This window comes from Perca flavescens, chromosome 17 (genome assembly GCF_004354835.1).
Source record: "Perca flavescens isolate YP-PL-M2 chromosome 17, PFLA_1.0, whole genome shotgun sequence".
In the NCBI taxonomy this organism is placed as follows: Eukaryota; Metazoa; Chordata; class Actinopteri; order Perciformes; family Percidae; genus Perca; species Perca flavescens.
The window spans coordinates 14,314,810-14,333,951 of record NC_041347.1 but is presented as its reverse complement, the minus strand read 5'-3'; the positions used below and the strand labels follow the sequence as shown (position 1 = coordinate 14,333,951).

The 19,142-nt window shown below is 40.8% G+C and overlaps 1 protein-coding gene across 2 annotated transcripts; it reads left to right on the top strand.

The window, feature by feature from the left end:
- The first annotated feature begins 5,321 nt into the window (after nt 1-5,321).
- Nucleotides 5,322-18,409, top strand: fbxo11a (F-box protein 11a). 2 transcript variants are annotated; one of them, XM_028602825.1, is made up of 22 exons: nt 5,322-5,673; nt 7,712-7,836; nt 7,957-8,038; nt 9,808-9,949; nt 10,863-10,992; nt 11,715-11,798; nt 11,876-12,008; nt 12,095-12,201; nt 12,355-12,466; nt 13,095-13,201; nt 13,496-13,633; nt 13,785-14,002; nt 14,098-14,278; nt 14,421-14,543; nt 14,807-14,892; nt 15,191-15,267; nt 15,414-15,557; nt 16,711-16,821; nt 16,973-17,080; nt 17,173-17,281; nt 17,367-17,465; nt 17,915-18,409. In XM_028602825.1, exons 1-22 carry the CDS (start codon nt 5,580-5,582, stop codon nt 18,042-18,044), a joined length of 2,640 nt encoding a protein of 879 aa, XP_028458626.1. In that variant the 5' UTR covers nt 5,322-5,579; the 3' UTR covers nt 18,045-18,409. The 2 variants fall into 2 exon arrangements, with proteins under 2 accessions (XP_028458626.1, XP_028458625.1); XM_028602824.1 differs by having other exon boundaries at nt 9,805-9,949.
- The last annotated feature ends 733 nt before the right edge of the window (nt 18,410-19,142 follow it).

Sequence of the window (19,142 nt, the reverse complement as noted above, 5' to 3'; positions counted from 1 at the left end):
AACACATTTGGAACATGACAGGTGGTGCTGATGAAAGGGTACTTGAGTTCATTTAACAGGTCACTGTAGTGGTACGTCTGACAAAAAAGGTTGGGAACCACTGCTTAGTATGATACTAGTGCAGACCTCCCAATGTTGTCTCTGCACTATGCATATAAAGTGAGTGTGACCCAATGCCTGTGGGGCAGCGTATACCCTGCCCGGGTTTACGGGGAGCTTGGATGTGATGCTGTGAGCGGGCACACGGCTGTAGTGTGGAGAAAGTGGTGCAGTGCCTCTCTGTGCCTGGCTGAGTACTGGGTAATGAAGCGTGGCAGAGGAGAGAGGAAAGGAGTGTGTCTGCAGGGTAGGCATGGCCCTCGTGTTCCTATGCAACCAGGGCGGATGGCTAGGTGATGCAGGACCGCCTCTATTCTGCTTACTTGTCATTCTGCTGCCACTTTCTTTTGCACGTTCTGGTTAGTTGTCCTTTTTACCTCTTTCCCCATCCCTCTTCCCTCCCAACTCATATACATGTGATGCTGTCGAACATCTCACCCCTGTTCCCCAAGGATAATATGCAAAATCAACTACATTAATTATCATAGCAAATTACAAGAAATTAAGCAGATTTTTGTGTGTAATCTCAAATCAAACTATGCCAGAACAGCCGTTCAATAATTACCACACTGGTGTATTTATATCTAACCATTTTTTTTATTTTATTTTTCTCAATTGATTTCTCCTCCTTCCTGTCTGTGAGACAGTTGGCTGCTCTTGCCCTTTCAACCAGAGGTCTAGTGAGAACAGATGTGCTATTGTTTCAGAGGTGGTGGTATCTTGGCTGATATACTTTTGAAGTTCCTCACCCCGCTCTCCCCTATTTTGATGCACTTTTTTATATTTTCATATGGATGGATACGTTTAACAAACAAGGGCAATGACTCATATGGGAATGCTCAGGTTGGCAAACACAAGAGAAGTTAAAAATAACAGAGGTGTGGCTGAAAAAACCCACTCTATTTACGTCAGAGTCATGTTGGGATTTTTTGTGTGGGTTGGTGTATCATTTTAGAACTTCCTTATACAAGGATTGACCAAATCATTGCCATTCATTGTATAGGAACTAAATAGCAACAATAGAGAAGCAAAAACAACCTGTCATTATCCTCAGTGAATGATTTTCATCCTAGAGAGTGCATTACACTACTTCAAAAACAAATTCAACTTAACATATTATCATCTATTGTGCAACCACACATTTCCCGTGGGCAACAAGTGTGGATCTATTCTTAGCTAATGGCCTGGGCTTCAGCACTTTCTGCTCCCGCTCCTCATAGGTTGGACAAGATAAGGTGTGATTCAGTCCTGCCAGGTCTGACTGTGTCAGTGTAGCCTGTGTCCAGCTGTAGAGACGTTGGGGCCCATTGACCATCTGTCCCCGACCAGCAGATTCAAGGCTCGGTCCCCAGAGCAGGGAACGAGGGGGCGGGAGCGAGATGAGGTCGGATGGGGGAATCAGCTTTGTGTTGCCATAAAGCTGTCTTTCCTCTCTCCTAGCAACGGCCTCCCATTTCCTTGGTTTTGGGCGGCATGGTCCTGTTGGTCGGTGTGCACGGCCCCCTCACTCACTCTCTCTCTCCCTGTCCTATTTATGGTAATGAGCCATCTGCCCTCTCTGTAACAGCCGCCCAAATAGAGGAGAGGCTGGGAGGGGGTGTCTCTGACAGACAGGAGTCTGAGACAAAGACACTTATCCTGTTGTGTCTGCCTCTGCCCCAGTGGATGCCTTCAGATGTGGATGGAACTCAATGATGACGAAGAACGGAGACAATCCTAAAACGTGTGTTTTTATTAGAGAATGTAATGCAAAGAAGGGATGTTATTTGAAATAAGGACTTAAACATAACCTGTGTGTGTGTGTGTGTGTGTGTGTGTGTGTGTGTGTGTGTGTGTGTGTGTTTGTGTTTGTATTTGTATGCATCTGATAGAGAGACAGATAAAGTGTCAGACAGAGAGTGCTACCATCTACAGGTCAGTACATTAAGTTGTTGAACACAAAGAGCATTTGTAATATCAGTGCTTGGATGACCCCTCCCCAGTCTCACGCACACACACACACACACACACACACACACGCTTGGATGACCCCTCCCCAGTCTCACACACACATAGACACACACAAACACATACACACACACACACACACACACAATATTGACTCCTGAATATTACACAACCCTACTATTATTCAGAGCTGCTATATGGATGTGCCTCTGTGACTTGGTGACACAGGAGAGTGGTGGGCACACCAGCAAACACAGAGCCACCCAGCATTCAATAGACCTCTGTTGCCACTGGATACTAGATTGGTTACCAAGCCAACACATGTGCCTCACTGTCATATCTCCAACAGATTAGTGTCGAAAACAACGGATATCTTGATAGTTAAGCTCCCCATGCTCCAGGTTTAGGTAAAGTAAATACTTCAATACATTTTTCTAAGAGGCCTGGTGAGTCAGCATGAAAAATGTCAAAGTAAAAAGACATACCTAACTGAACATTACATTACGTCAGACGGGACGGAAAATGTTCCTTCTGGCCATGGCAATACTGAGTGCAACCATTTTATCATCAGAGGACAACAGCTGATGAACACAAAGGCAATTGGTTGGTCATTCACATTTACCACTGACAAAACAAGTCCATTCAGAAAAAGGGATCAACTTGATTACATCTTTCATAACTAGCCACATAACTGCAGCTTTAACAATAAAAGACACAGGACAACAACTACAACAAGAACTCTTTCAGTTCAAGGCATTACAGTTACTAACATTGGCTAGGGGTAGGTTTTGTACAATTCAATGTCTGACACAAGACTCTCAGTTGACTCCTTTTATGAGGTCAATCACCATTAACCTTATCAGGCAGACAGACACAGATGGGTCATTGACCATAGAGCAACACATCACAGATGGTCCTGCTGACAAGCCTGCTTAATTGCAGGCATAAAACAAACCAAACAGATGCAAACAGAAAAATATAAATACTGTACATGTGTTTAAAGAATTCTGCATCAGTTGTGAGGTTACTGCCACCTAAAGGCCGTTACAGGGTAGTTTTACATTTATTGTAGTTAGTTATTTAGTCAGTGGAACAGTATTAATTTAGACCAGCCAAAAAACATGATCCTTAATAACCATGTTGTCACCCCAGGCACATATTGATATCCTACGAGCAAATATTTACATAATCACAGAGTTGTCATTATGACAAACAATGTTGTTGTCATGGCAGCATCCTGGGGAAGGGGTCTGGAAAGAAAAGAGTTTACAGTGACTGCCAGGAGTGACTGCTCAGGAAGTATGTGAAGAAAACTCCATATTTTAGCGTAAAAAAACAGAGAAAGGTGAAGCATCATTTAGACAACAGAGACAAAAGACCATAGAGGTAAAGTACGTGATGCTTATCTTACACACAGCATGTGGTCAATACTCTGAGGCAGAAATGAGGAGACATCTAGTGGACAACCAGGCTACTGTGCAAGAGTCTGTTTATTTTATGTAAACTGAGGAGACCGACAATAAACCCAAATTTATGGGAAAAAAGTACAAAAAAATACTCCACATCTTTTAAAAAAAGAGAAAGTAAATGACAATTTACTCAATACTCCATCATAAGACAAACCTCTCAGCATCCAGCAGTTAATTTCACTGAAAAGTGAGCATCACTCAAGTCTTCTTCTTTGTTTAATGTGGAACACACTGTGTAGAGTGCACATTATCGTTACACTGTGCTGTTTGACATGATTAAGTTTCATTATTTTTATTGAAAGGCCTTCAAAATCGCTCAAGGACATGATAAGTATGGTTATGTAATCTGGTGTTCAGTCATTTACAGCCCTTGCAGGTATACTAATGGATTCCACCTTGTCATAATATTTGTTACATAAATTATACAACATTAAGATTTGGTGTACTGGGCACTGCAAGGTCTGAATGTCTTGAAAGAAATGTATGTATGTGTTGGTCAGTTTGTCTGCTTGACAATCCCATTTTGTTGCAATAAAATTGAAGTGAGATGAGCAAACAGAAAAATTTATCTTTTTAGATAAAACAGATTATAATTTGAAATTGGGAAAAATTTGAAGTTGGAAAAAAGGTAAGAAATTGCAATATATCACAGAATATTGCAATATCTTTAAAATTGTAATAATATTGTATCGTGACATAAGTATTGTGATGATATCGTATTGTGAGGCCTCCGTTGATTCCCACCCCTAAGCAGAACCTGAGAAGAGTAATATCTTTTGACCGATCTCTTTGATGTTAAAATTATCAATTATATATTTTCCATCATATTTATAGTTGCTTGTCCCGGTCAGAGTGACATAAGGGTGAGCAGAGCTGCTAAGATGTTGGACTGGTCTGCCCGGGGAGGGGGGGGGGGGGGTCTCTCCCAGTCAGTCAGCCAGTCAGACAGTTGTACAAGGAGCAGCACTGAGCATTCAGCAGGTGCCAAATCCCTTCAACAGACTCATCTGAATGTGAATGAACAGTGGTTCATACTAAGGTGTCCTCAAAACACTGAGTTCAAAACACTGACTTGTCCACCCTGATGAAGGATTTAAATTTTGGCCATAATCATATTCACCATCTAATTTTCTGAGTAACCATGCAAGATTATGTGAGTAAGCCTGCTCCTCATCACTTAATACCAAGACTGCATAGTAATAATCATTAGACACTTTATTGATCCTTGTGGAGAAATGATCTTCTTAATTGCCTCTTCTCTGAGCTCAAGCAATTTTCAATAGTGAGTACGGTTCCCAATTCCTACTAACTGCCATGGATAGCTTTTCTAACCACTGAGTGACCAATCTGTTCTAACAGATCAACCCTTTATTTTATTTATTTTTAGCAATTATGCAAAAATATAACGAAAATGAATCAAACTAATTTAGGTCCCTGATTACACTACACATCCATTGTTTACCGAGGTCTACATTTGTTAGATAAAAAAGTGGCCAACTATATCATAGCATGACAAAATATGTGTTAGGAATTTTGGTGTTACAGACAGCAATAATAATTTGATGGCAATGTTGTCTCATCAGTCTGATAAGTAGGACAAGTAGGAGACTGTCAATGTGCCCTTGAGCAAGACCCATTACCTCCAGCTATAAGGATTATATTAAGAATTATAGCCTATTCAGCTCCAATGTGAGGTAGACTGCTGCTGATACATACAGCTGATTCTCTCATAATGGATGCTTGGATGTTTGAGCTCCAAAAGTAAATGCAATCAATTGTTGAATAGACCGCCGCGTGAAAGGGGAATGTGACGTGTGGCGAGAGATCCTCCCATGTGATGTGACTGCCTGTCTGTTATGGCTCCTCCTGCTACAGTAGAACGGGGCTAGACGTAACACCAGTGCAGAGGAACGGGAATAACACACAGCGATACGTTTTTTCAGGTGCCACGGCTAAAGATGGCAGATCGTGCAATGCTGAATAAAAATACTTAGATGGTGTGCTTAGAGTCGCCTCTTCTGCTGTGAAGGCTTCGACATTTCTTCAAGATTAACAACACCCCAAATGAACTCCGTCAGAGCAAGTAACGTTAGCAGAAGACCTAGGCGAGTCTCGAGGCCGCGCCCGGTGCAGCCGGAGAGGAACCACCAGGAAAGAGGTAATAATATTAGCTACGTTAAGCTAGCGTTAGCATTACAGAACGACTTGTCAGGCAGCTAGCTTTACGGTTGAATTGTGTTATATGCTTGCACGGATGTAGCTATGTATTGTTCATGTCCGTGTGTGGTACGTGCATTGGGTCAACGTTGCTTGTTGTAATAAAACACAGGGGGCAAACAGCAACGGGTCTCTGTGCAGTCAGGAAACACCAAGGCTTTTGTGTTTGTACCTAGCTTTCAGGCCGCGCTTTGTTTTGCTTGATTTTTGCCCCGAGTCGGCCTTTCTTTTGCTTGTCAGACCTCATATATGTGTTGAATTTTCTTTTTTGGCAGCTAACGTTAGCTACATTATTGGTGAAAATGACAAACTGTAGACTGTGGTTAGCTTGATTCATGAGTGACAAACGCAAGGAAGGGTACACAAAGTGGTTTTGCCAGTTGTCGTAGCATGCTAACTGGACCTAACCTGTGCTAACATAGCTGTTATTATTAGCATGTTTGGCTAGCTATCTGAGTCCTGGCGATTTAAAAAAAAGCACCAGCCTTCATAGCCTTTGCAACTTTAAAATGTCAATGCGTATATATCATGCTGGTTATTAATGGAACAACGCAACTGTCAAAATTCAGTCACATAATGTGTGTCTTCGCTGTGTGACAGCAGACGTGTAATGTAGCTAAGCCAGTATTGACTGACATTTTTCAAAGTAAACTTTAGCTATGGATGTTCTGTAATCATAGTTGCCATGGCTTTCAGTGCTAGAGACCCAGTCAATCTGGGGGACACTGATCAGCAACATTACTGGTTGATTGCTGAATCTGATTCCATGTCATTAGGTGGACAAACGTTGGTGACTTGTTGGGATGTTGGATCTCACAGCATCAATTGAATGGCACTCAGCAGCAGATGATTAACTCTTGTTTCTGACAAAAGTGATTGTAAACATTTGAAAAAATCTAAGATAGTAACTTGATAATGTTGCCAAAAGAATCTAATGGAGAATGATCTGTCATGCTAATCCTAGTAATGATTTATCTGTTGTTATTAGTGCTTCTCCTTGTCTCTATTCATTTATTTTTATTTGTGTGTTATTTTATTGTCATTTTAAGGTGACATTTAATGAATAAATGATAGTGTGATTGGTAACAGATCAACAGTATATTTACCTATTTCACATCATACAGTATATTTGATGTGACATTGATATACACCTCTGGTCTTAAATGTTTGTTTAAGTCAAACAAAGCAGAACATTATTTCAGTTGACATCTACGTAGAAATTGGTTTATCTGGCACAGTTTGTTACACAGACAGTGTTTGTAGTGGTTACTGGCCTAGTAGCCGGGGAGTCATCCTTGCAACCAGAGCAACAAGAAGACAGCATTTGCATCTCCCATCTGTGGTAGCTATCAACTCATCGTACCATGGTGAATAGAGCGTTGTAAATAGATGTCTGGTTTAGCTCAGGATTGATGCTGTGGTTGCTCTGTTGATTTAATCCCTTCTTGATAGGATCTGTAATCAATTTGCAGCATACAGAGCAGGTAATGAAGAAACCTGCTTTTGTTTTTCCTAGGTTTTGTCCTGTGAGATGTTCCCAAATACTGTTGAAGATATCGCCTTTAGTGTCGTCTTTACAAATTATTATTGCTTATTACTGACTGAACGTTGTGTTAGAAGGCTCAAAATCTAATAATCTATAGTAAACAATAAGTTGATGGTATAAATACATTGGTTTGGTCCACCTAAATATCTCAAACATACACGTAAGTAAACATCCATTATTGCAAATTAAGCTATGCTTCATGGGCTCCACAGTAGAGATTATACCACACAGGGCAACAAGTCCAACCTTTGTGTTTAGGCATAGTTTACTAGTGATAGCTCAGAAATATCAAGTTGCCGATTCACTTTTTTTAATAAGCATATTTGAAATGCTACATCATGTATATGTTGTTGACAACACATATTCCTTCTGTTTAATTAATAGCATTGCAAGAAAAAAAAAAATATATATATATATTTTCCACCATTTGCAGATGAGGACGTTCCTGCAGATATGGTCGCAGAAGAATCCGGTCCAGGAGCTCAGAATAGTCCCTACCAACTTAGAAGAAAGTCTCTGCCCAAGAGAACAGTGTGTCCGACAAAGACAAACATGGAGGTACGTATACCAGGAATCCTTCAAAGATAGTATAAATACCTACATGATAAAGATTTTATCTTAATGAACCACAATAATTAATGTTTTAATGTCTCCACTGACTTTTTTTTCATTTTACAGGGTGCTTCAACTTCAACCATAGAAAACTTTGGACACCGACCTAAGCGCCCCAGAGTTTCAGGAAAGTGTCAAGATTTACCAGGTAATTAGGAAAACATTGACACACATTGAGAGGTAACCAGATGTGTATCTCCCCCAGAGGTGCATTCATTGTTGTGTTTCCCACAGGTTGTGAGGAGTAGGGTTAAGGATTAATTACTTTTCCGTGTTTACAACGAGAGCAGGGGGTTGCTTATCAAATAGTGAATCAGGGCATACATGGTGTTTCGTAGCTGAATACGTCTTTTTTTTTTTTTTTTCAAATTGTAAAATTTTATGTTTCACTTTTGTTTTCATAATGAGATGTCTGTGTATTACATAAACCCTATTTATGTAATGTGATTTGTATGTACTGTACGTTCATGCAGTGTGTAACACACAGTTAGTTGCACCATGCATCCGCAACATAGCACTTTTAATCTGTATTCATCCTTTAGTCCAGGCGTAGCTTTTGCTTAATGTCAACTTCTGGGATGGCAACCGAGAAAAAATAGATAGTATCAACCTCTCAAGAGTTTAGATCATCTCTTTAAAAGCCTCATTTGTAAAAACGTGGAGTAGCAACATAAGTTTCACAGAGCCAAAATTATAGTCTGTTATTTGTGGCGTTTGGAGACTTTCTCATACAGTGCAGCTCTTGCCAAAGCATCTGAAATAGATGTTTGCCTGCCCTTGATGGCATTTGGTTCTGGCTTTCACTCATCATTCATGGCTTTGTGGTGTCCAAGTAAATGGCCACATTGCCTCATGTTGTGCTCACAGTAGCTCCACATGATCTGTTTGAAAACCAAAATGACTTCCTAATTGCAAATCTGACATTTATCTAAACAATACATCTTTTTCTTTCATCTTACCTTTTTTTTTAAAGTTAGATGCATAAATCCACACAAACAAATTGGTCCATTACATATAGTACATATCTATAATTCCACCATTCAGGCAGAGCTTGCATGCTAAAGCCGTAACCATAATGTCGTTAAACCAAGTAAACCTAAGCTGTACATTGTGAAGATTGATGAAACTACGTAGCATTCAGCTCTAATATCTTGTAACTGAAATGCGATTGGATTTGCTGGTCTAACAGCAATGTGCTAGTTCTGGTGGACTGTGATTGGATCTCACTTAGGGCCACGCAAGTAACGGCTCCATCCAGTCGCCACAGCCTGCACACATTTGAGAGGAAGTAGTATATTTTCCCATGAATTGAAATCAGCAGATTACTCCCTGAAAGAGAAATGTAAATTATATAATTAAAGTAATAATGTAAATAAATATTTATTCCTAATTGGATAGAGGTTAAATAGAAAGAACATTTAAAAGCTTAACTGATAAAAATGTATCTTATCATGGAATACAGTATTCAGTGTTTAATAACAGACCCAAAACTTTACTAGGATGCAGGAGTAAAACATGAATTGATTCACGTTTAGGTAGCTGAGCTGTTAACGCAACGCTTACTCAGAAAGGAGTTAACATAAGAAGTTGTTGTAATTAAACTGTGACTGAGAGTAAAGTTTTGACTTCCAGCTTTGAGGGTATTCAGATGAATATTGTATAAACACTGTGGGACATGTAACCACATCTTTACGTTTTTAACCACACATTTTTTTTTTTGGGGACAATACTGGGGCGATTCACAAAGGTGTCTTCATAATTTATGCAGAGCATTCGTTGCTATTGTGCTATAGTTTTGGTTCCTGACGTGATCTTGCTATAAATATGCTCGTATGGCTGCAGTTGTCCAAGCCCACCCAAAACCCTGTCCTTTGAATATATTTTATTTTAATTCCACGGTCCTCCTCCTCCCAGCAGCTCCAGCAGAGCAGTATTTGCAGGAGAAGCTTCCAGACGAGGTGGTGCTTAAGATTTTCTCGTACCTGTTGGAGCAGGACTTGTGCCGTGCAGCATGTGTGTGCAAGCGCTTCAGTGAGCTGGCCAATGACCCCATCCTCTGGTGAGACTTGTTGGTGTTGGGTTTCCTCTTAACCATTACCCTGTGTTGTTTGTCACGCTCCTTTGTGTAGGTTCAATAAATGGTTTAACAGCAGCGTTAACGTTTGTATCTTATAAATATTTAAATCAATACTTAGCTCAAATGTTCTGAGGGCAGGTACTATTAACAGTCCCATAGCTACAGTTTATTTTGATTTGATAGTGGCTTTAATTTGCCTTTGATTGTGTTGTGCATCTAATTTGAAATAGTTGCACACATTTGAAAGCTGAATCAAGAATGAAGTATGCTTTTTGTTTGCCATTATCACAAAAACAAAATGCTGGCTATTTGACAGTATGTCAAATAAAAAAAGCTCTTGTCAAATTTTCAGTAGGGCACTTCAATTCAGCTTTGAATTAGTTGTTTGTTACTTCTTAATATATCAAAGTAACCATTGTTAAATTGTTTTGGTAGTCCTCACTGCCAATGCAGGCTATTGTTTGAAATTACCATCATACAAAATAAACGGCACTAAATGCGTTTCATTTTCAAACATCGGTATTAGTAGAGCAGAAGAGAATTTTAGAACTGTTGTAAGAAGCAGAGTTTAAAGAAATATAATCAGTAGTGTGTATTTACAATCCAAAAAACATTACAGGCAGACAGTCAAAACAAAGTAATTTCACTGTGAACATGTTTGAACTGTCAAATGTCTCAAGCATGGTGCAAATTGTTGACTGACAGCTTGGTGTGCCAGGCCTTTAGTGACTTTGGACTTGTTTAGGTGTTTATTTTAAGTTAATAATCAAGTCTGTACTAAACCTGACAAGAAATGGCGTTGTACTATGAGTCTATGAGCTTCTGTATTGTAGACTAAGAAATTCTGAAATGAGAGACGGATAGTATTAATTGTTGTTTTACCTTTGTGTTTCAGGAAGAGGCTGTACATGGAAGTGTTTGAATACACGCGGCCCATGATGCACCCCGAGGCAGGGAAGTTCTACCAGATAAACCCAGAAGAGTGTGAGCAGCCAAACCCGTGGAAGGAAAGTTTTCAGCAGCTGGTATGGAACCTCCTGTGGGCTTACTGAGTCACTAAAACCATCTGATTTAATATTTTATTATGAAGTAAATTAAACACTGGCACCACACTGCTCTTTATGGTTATCGCTCACATTGACTTTACACTAGAAGAGGCAAAATGCAGTTTTCAGAGCTTCAGCCCTGAAGAAAGGATTTCATAGTTTGAAAATAGCTTTTACTCAAACCTTCCTAAAGTGCTTTGAAGCTTACTGATGTGAACATTGGAAAGATGAGATATGTGGGGTGGATTAAGCATACATTGCTCCTACTTACAGAAAATTATGGTACAAAATGAATTAACTTTAAAAGGTAGCGTAGAGGAGACAAGATGCACTCTGTTTTCTTTTCATCTTTACATCGATATTTTTGTTTCCAAAAGTTGCTTCAGTGCGACTTTAAATCCTCCTGTGCACACAGGGCTAATGTCATGTGAAAGGGCAACACCACAGGCCATAATGGTGACATTCAGTATGCAGGGGATAGAAGAGAACTATGTTTTAAAATTGTATTCCTTTGTGAAATATTGACCTTTTTAGGATTGTTTTCTGTGGATAAAAATGTCTCAGGCATTTTTCTAGCGATGATTTCCCCATCTTGTTCAGAATGCAGTGTCAGTGCTCTGTCTTTGTTGTCTCACATGGTTCGTTGATGAATTATTCTGTTCTTCAGTGTGTGATTAATCATGTAAGTATTTTCTTTACAGTATAAAGGAGCACATGTGAAGCCGGGCTTTGCAGAACACTTCTACAGTAATCCTGCCAGATACAAAGGGAGAGATAACATGTTTGTAAGTAAACTGTTTCAAACATTCTTTTCCCACTTTGATGTTTCTGTCATTCACCTCACCTGTGATGTTTTCTCCAGTACTATGACACCATTGAGGATGCTCTCGGAGGGGGTCAGGAGCCTCACTTTGACGGCCTGATATTCGTCCACTCTGGTATCTACACAGATGAATGGATCTACATTGAGTCGCCTATCACGATGATAGGAGCTGGTATGTTCATGTGAAGTCGTGGTCACAGTTTCGTTGTGCATGTGTTTATTCTTGACTGTAATGTAACCTTTCTGGTTATTTTGCAGCTCCTGGTAAAGTGGCAGAGAAAGTCATCATTGAGAATACCAGAGACTCTACATTTGTATTCATGGAAGGCTCGGAGGATGCTTATGTTGGATACATGACCATTAGGGTGAGATTACCTTTTCTCTCTTTTTGTGGGTTTCTATAGGCCACGTGAACAGTATGCACACTCACTCAGTATGCGTGCAAGCAATTGTTAGTCATTGTTAGATTTAGTGAGTATTTTCACAGTTGTTAAGAATTTTTTTTGTCTCTGCTGCAGTTCAATCCTGATGATAAATCCGCCCAGCACCACAATGCACACCACTGCCTGGAGATCACAGTCAACTGCAGCCCTATCATTGACCACTGCATCATACGCAGCACATGCACAGGTAAGTCAGCTGCTCAAGATGCACAAGATACATGTGAGAAGTTGTGAGATGATTAGCGGTATGGATAAGAAGAAGAAACAAAGTTGTGCTACATTCGTTTATGCAACTTCTGAAACTTGTGACAAGGGGTTGCAAGTAGACACTCCTATACTATGGCAGCATGGTGGCCCAGTGGTTAGCACTGTGGTTCTGTGTTCAAATCCAGGTCGTTCCGGGGCCTTTCTGTGTGGAGTTTGCATGTTCTCCCCATGTTTGCGTGGGTTTCCTCCGGGTGCTCTGGTTTCCCCCACCGTCAAAAACATGTACTAGGTTCTCCTTGATCAAGGCACTGGCTCAGATCTGGAGTTGGTCCCCGGGCGCTGTCACTGGCTGCCCACTGCTCCCTTGAGGGATGGGTTAAATGCAGAGAATGAATTTCGCTACGTGTATGTGACAAATTTTTACCTTTTACCTTTCCTTCATTGTTAGGGATCACAAGACAAGAAGGTTGGGAGGCACTGCTCTACTTTGTGTTGGTAGACCTAGAATCCATGTTCCGACCACTCCTTGACGGAGCAGAGAATGATTTGGTTGTATATTTTGACCTGGACACTGGTGCACTAATACCTCTCCATCCTGCTTGTTTCAGTGGGGTCAGCTGTCTGCGTCAGCGGCCAGGGTGCTTGTCCCACAATCAGGCACTGCAACATTAGTGACTGTGAAAATGTTGGTCTTTACATCACTGACCATGCACAGGTAATTCACACATTTCACCCATGTTGCAAAGTATTACGCAAAGATTTAAAGGCATACGTCTGGGTTATTCTACAGAAGATCTCTTAACTTCAACTTCACAAGGAGCTAATTGATCAACAGCAGCAAATCCCATCTTACTTAATTCTCACACCCCTGGCTGGTTTCACAAACCGTAAATAAGTCCCAGTCTTAAGAAAATAGGGTTTTACGTGTGAGGTTAAAATAATAGTATCATTAAGATGGACATGGAAATGTTCAAAGCCTTAAACGTATTCAACATTGTTCATTGTTTAGGGAATATACGAAGACAATGAGATCTCAAACAACGCTCTGGCTGGGATCTGGGTGAAAAACCATGGCAACCCAATCATCAGACGGAATCACATCCACCATGGCCGAGACGTCGGCGTTTTTACATTCGACCACGGCATGGTAAGATACAACTCACTGGTGTTTGGTTTGTGAGCTGTCGCTGCAACGCCACAGTTGTAGAACTCTCGTGTGTAATATGTGCCGTTACTGTGTAAAGGGTTGGTAACAAATGGTTCTTATTTGTTCTTTGAATTTCTCTGTCCATTTCCAGGGTTACTTTGAGAGCTGCAACATCCATAGGAACCGCATAGCCGGCTTTGAGGTAAAGGCGTACGCCAATCCGACAGTGGTTCGTTGTGAGATCCATCACGGTCAGACGGGGGGCATCTACGTGCACGAAAAGGGCCGGGGCCAGTTCATCGAAAACAAGATCTATGCAAATAACTTTGCTGGGGTGTGGATCACCTCTAACAGTGACCCCACGATAAGGTCAGTGAGGCCTGGCTGTCAACGGTCACAGTGGGCACTAGTCCATTCACAGTTGTATCATGTCCTAAAAATGTGTTTGTTTTGTCAAAATACAGGGGCAATGCCATTTTTAATGGCAACCAAGGTGGCGTTTATATTTTCGGTGATGGCCGAGGCCTCATTGAAGGAAACGACATCTACGGTAACGCCCTGGCCGGAATCCAGATCAGGACCAACAGCTGCCCTATTGTCAGACACAACAAGATCCATGATGGCCAACACGGCGGCATATATGTGGTAAATATATTTAATATATATATAATATATTTTTTCTGTCTCTCCATAATAGTCTTAAATCTTGAACTGTTTTTCCTTTTTCTGCTTTCTTATTCAATAATTCTGAAACATAGCAGTGATGTATGGTGGTTTTGTATCGCAGCATGAAAAAGGACAAGGCGTCATAGAGGAGAACGAGGTGTACAGCAACACGCTGGCAGGAGTGTGGGTGACAACGGGAAGTACGCCAGTACTGAGGAGGAACAGGATACACAGTGGGAAGCAGGTAAGATCACAGGCTAGTCACAACTTTAATCATGAGAAATAAATGTAAAGTGAACAACTTATGAGATGTAAACTGTTATCTGGTCTGATGTAGTTACACTGGCATATTATTATTATGTCAGACTGGCTTACTAAAAAAAAAAAAATTAAAACTAATTGTGTTCTTTATAAAGGTAGCTCTGTCATATTGAAACAATATCATAAAATACATTTTAATACCAGGAATAAATGAGCTAATAGACATTTTCACTGTAATTTGAACAGGTTGGGGTCTACTTCTACGACAATGGCCATGGTGTGCTGGAAGACAATGATATCTACAATCACATGTACTCTGGAGTTCAAATTAGGTTTGTGGAAATATTCACCCCAATACGTTGACAATGACACAACGTTAATGTTTTGTCAAAGTTTGAATGAATGAATAATAATAAATAATTTATTTAATTTGCTTATATTACTATGTTCTTGATTTTATTGTGTAATGAACAAATTCAATGAATCGTAGATAGATGTCCCAATAAAGTCAGACTGGAGCCAGTTGTCCTGAGGGTTAAGATGTTTAGGTGGAGAAGGAAATGCATTTAGCATTAATGAAGCAGTGGATCAACCCTTGTGTGTGTGTGTGTGTCCCCTTGTGTGTGACAGGACTGGCAGCAATCCTAAAATCAGGCGGAACAAGATCTGGGGAGGCCAGAATGGAGGCATTTTGGTTTACAACTCAGGTGAGAAACCGAGAAGTATTTTCGGTTTGAGGTTGTGTTTTCAGTCTACTTGTTGACACCTGACGGAGCAAGTGACAAATGTTTGACGAATGTGACAACAGTTCTTCCCTGCTGCCCTAAAAATGAAACCCATATGTGTATTTCAGGCTTAGGCTTCATTGAGGACAATGAGATCTTTGACAATGCTATGGCAGGAGTGTGGATCAAGACGGACAGCAACCCTACTCTGCGCAGGAATAAGATTCACGATGGGAGAGACGGTGGGATCTGTATATTCAACGGAGGAAGAGGTAACTAAGCAATTTATTGTATGTATTTTGTTTCTTTTTTAACCTTTTATTTATCCAGGTAAGTTGATTGAGAACAATTTCTCATTTGCAATGACGACCTGTCACATTCACACAGTTACACATCCATACCTGGAAGCTGCCCAAGTACAACCACAGTCTGATCTGCTGGCCACTGAGCAGCTCGGGTTAAGGGCCTTGCTCAAGGGCACCTCAGTGGTGGTAGTTTCACTTTCCCCACCCAGATTTTATCCTGAACCGGCATCCTCCCAGTCAACAGCTCTCTTCTCTAACCTTCAGGCCACCACTTTCCTTAATTTGGGGGGGGATTCTTTTAACCTGACTCCGCCAGATGGATTGCTTTGCATTTGCTCGGCATATCCATCTGGGAACTTTCCGTTGGAGAACTTTTGGGAAGGGGCGGAACACTGGTTATTTGATTGGATGAACCATCTGTCTATCACCTATGTTGGTGATAGACGGGCCAAATCAACCAATCAGATCCACGAAGCGTATGAAAATACAACCACAAGCCCGCCCCTGCTGCTGCAGGCAAAGCATAGCTCGTTAGCTCAGCATGCAAGCAACATGTTGGTAAAGGATATTTGCCATTTGTGTAACGAGAATTTAGGAATATAAGGCACCATTTCAGGTTCCCGGACCATATTCCAAAAGAAGGATCCAAGAGAAAAAAAGCATTAGCGAGCGGCTAACAGAATTAGGGCTACCGCTGGCTGATAATACTGGTTAGCTGATTGGATAAACCATCTGTCTATCACCACCTAACCCACCTCAAAACCAACGCTGATTGGCCCGGTCGTTTGGCTAACGGCTCCAAATTTTCTCTGCCTCAAGATGCCAGACTGATCTGCGAGTGGAAAACTGGAGCTCGCGAGATCAGGACGGTCTCACGAGGCTAGGGTTCTTTGTGTTTCTCACCAAAACAAATTGCATGTCAAACAAAACAGGGACTAAAGGAATGTCTTTAGCTCGACGGGGAACCTTTAAGCCACAGAAATGCAAGTTGGCTAGAGAGTCAGTTTATGTTTATAATCTAGCCTTGAATTGGTCAATTGAGTGACCTAATCTTTACAAATTCTTCAGTTATGCACTTGCTCAATTTGCATGTCAGTGACGGTCTGTTTTCTGTCTTCAGGGTTGTTAGAGGAAAATGACATTTTCAGAAACGCCCAGGCAGGAGTCCTCATTAGCACCAACAGCCACCCCGTACTGCGGAAAAACAGGATATTTGACGGCTTCGCAGCAGGTGGGTGACACCTGCGTGCAGGCTTTGTCATTATTTCAACATCCTCACAAACATGTCTGTGTAAACAAACTCCGTCCTTGGTGAGGTACAGTATGCCTTGCGAATGGGAACTAGGAGCTCTGTTGTATAAACCGTTTTCTTTTACTACTAGGTATTGAGATCACCAATCATGCCACAGCGACCCTAGAGGGCAATCAGATCTTCAACAATCGGTTTGGGGGATTGTTTCTTGCATCTGGTGTCAATGTTACAATGAAAGGTACTCTTGGTCACAAAGATTATAACACATTTTCTTGACAAACTCCAAGTTGCCAAAATGTAAGTGACCAATTTCTGCTTCCTTTCCTCTAGATAATAAAATAATGAACAATCAAGATGCCATTGAAAAGGCTGTGAGCAGAGGTCAGTGCCTGTACAAGATTTCAAGTTACACCAGCTACCCAATGCACGATTTTTACAGGTAATTTCTGTTTATACTCGCAATCAAGCCGACTCGCGGTAAACTGTTTTATGATCGTTAACGAGTGCAATTTGGCTTCTCGCAGGTGTCACACCTGTAACACAACAGACCGCAATGCCATCTGTGTGAACTGCATCAAGAAGTGTCACCAAGGACATGATGTGGAGTTCATCAGACACGATAGGTCAGTCTTATTATTACTGGGAACAAATGATGCTGCTTAGATGTAAGCTGTGACCAATATGCACCCTGGCCTTCCCTTTACACTTGGATGTGGGTCACTACTAGCCTCACAAGCCAGAACCACATCAAGATGTTGGGTCTGGGAACTCACCATTTGCAGGGCTCAATCCAATGGGGGGGGGGAGATAAACTGTTGTTTTTCAAATTCCCTCTGCACGCAATAGGATAGTGCTACAACCAGGCAGAGCAACGAAGAAGGTAACGAAGCTAGTTGATAGATTAAACTTTTGCCATAGCCAGTCGGCAAAACGCCGAACACAGCTTCGTTTTTTAAGAATGACTTCAATGCCGTTCTTTTCTCAAAGAAAAGCTTAACGCTTGTTTATTTTTTAAATATATTGTGCTTTGTTTTTAAATATCTAATAAGTTAAATTATTTCTCCTCTTCCAGATTCTTCTGTGACTGTGGTGCGGGGACGCTGTCAAATCCTTGCACGTTAGCTGGAGAGCCAACTCACGACACAGACACACTGTATGACTCAGCTCCTCCTATAGAGTCCAATACACTGCAGCACAACTGAGCTCGAGACCAAAGGGCCTCTTGCGCTTTAGCTGTAATGGACATGAGACACTTGAAGTTGTGCAGTGTAGGAGGAGATCCAAACTAAAAAAAACAAACAGCATATACAGTGACTTGAACAGAAAAAAAAAAAAAAAAAGACTTGGAGACTCTAAAAGGAGACATTTAGAAAAAAATAAGTCTGAATATGGATACCTCGCTTTTTCTTCAATTATTTGACATTAAAAAAAAGATGACGTCAGTGGGTGAGCAGAAGAGCAGCTGACTCAGGGTTTGTGGGTGTGTTGGTATGGTCAAGTGAAGCTGGTGAGAGATGGACTAAAAGCTACAGAGGCTCACCTGCTCTTGAGGAGTGGAAGAACGAAATACTGCAGTCATGTACAGGCCCGTCTTGGACAGACGCTCCGTCGGAACGGGCACATTTCTCATGAGGCAAAAGGCCCCAAAATACAACAATGCTTCCATCACTGGGCAACCGACGTGCTCGTATGATATGTACGGGGAAAATTACTAGCACTTCAGCTTTTTTTTTTTCTCAAGAAAACTGAGATTTGATTTTAATGCTTTTTTGTGTAGTTTTGTATTTCCATGCAAACATTTTACTGTACTTGAATGTCTTTATTTTATTAAATGTTTTTTTTTTGGTTATTAGACCCTAGAATTGCTGTAATTATACATGTCGCAGTATCCAACTTCTTTCTGTGAAAGAGATCAGAGAAAAGAGAGGAAAACACTAAATATTTTCTCCAGCAATGTTGACTCATTTACATTACCGAACAATAGATGCTGAAATGTGCTTTCACCAGACTTGTAGTTTTTCCCGTTTTGGAGTAGCATCATAAATGTTTTTCTTTTTTGTAAGGGAGCTGAACAGTTGTGCTATTTCAGCCTTATTTTTGTTTTACTTGATCTATGCATATTTTCTGTGTGTATAGGCCTGACACGTAAGACCCAACTTACAGGAAGAAAAATATGGGGCAAAATCAAGTATTTTTTACACAAGGCTGCAGATGTATAACAATTTAGGGGTGTACCTTTTTTTAGCCAGATAACCCCATGATATTGTAATTAAGATACAGCCTCTTTACTTGCTTACCAA

Excerpts from the sequence above, each read along its gene's own strand:
- fbxo11a (XM_028602824.1), top strand. The coding sequence starts at position 5,580 with ATGAACTCCGTCAGAGCAAGTAACGTTAGCAGAAGACCTAGGCGAGTC. Across the intron at positions 14,279-14,420 it reads AACACGGCGGCATATATGTG|CATGAAAAAGGACAAGGCGT; the intron begins GTAAATATATTT and ends TTTGTATCGCAG. Across the intron at positions 15,268-15,413 it reads CATTTTGGTTTACAACTCAG|GCTTAGGCTTCATTGAGGAC; the intron begins GTGAGAAACCGA and ends TGTGTATTTCAG.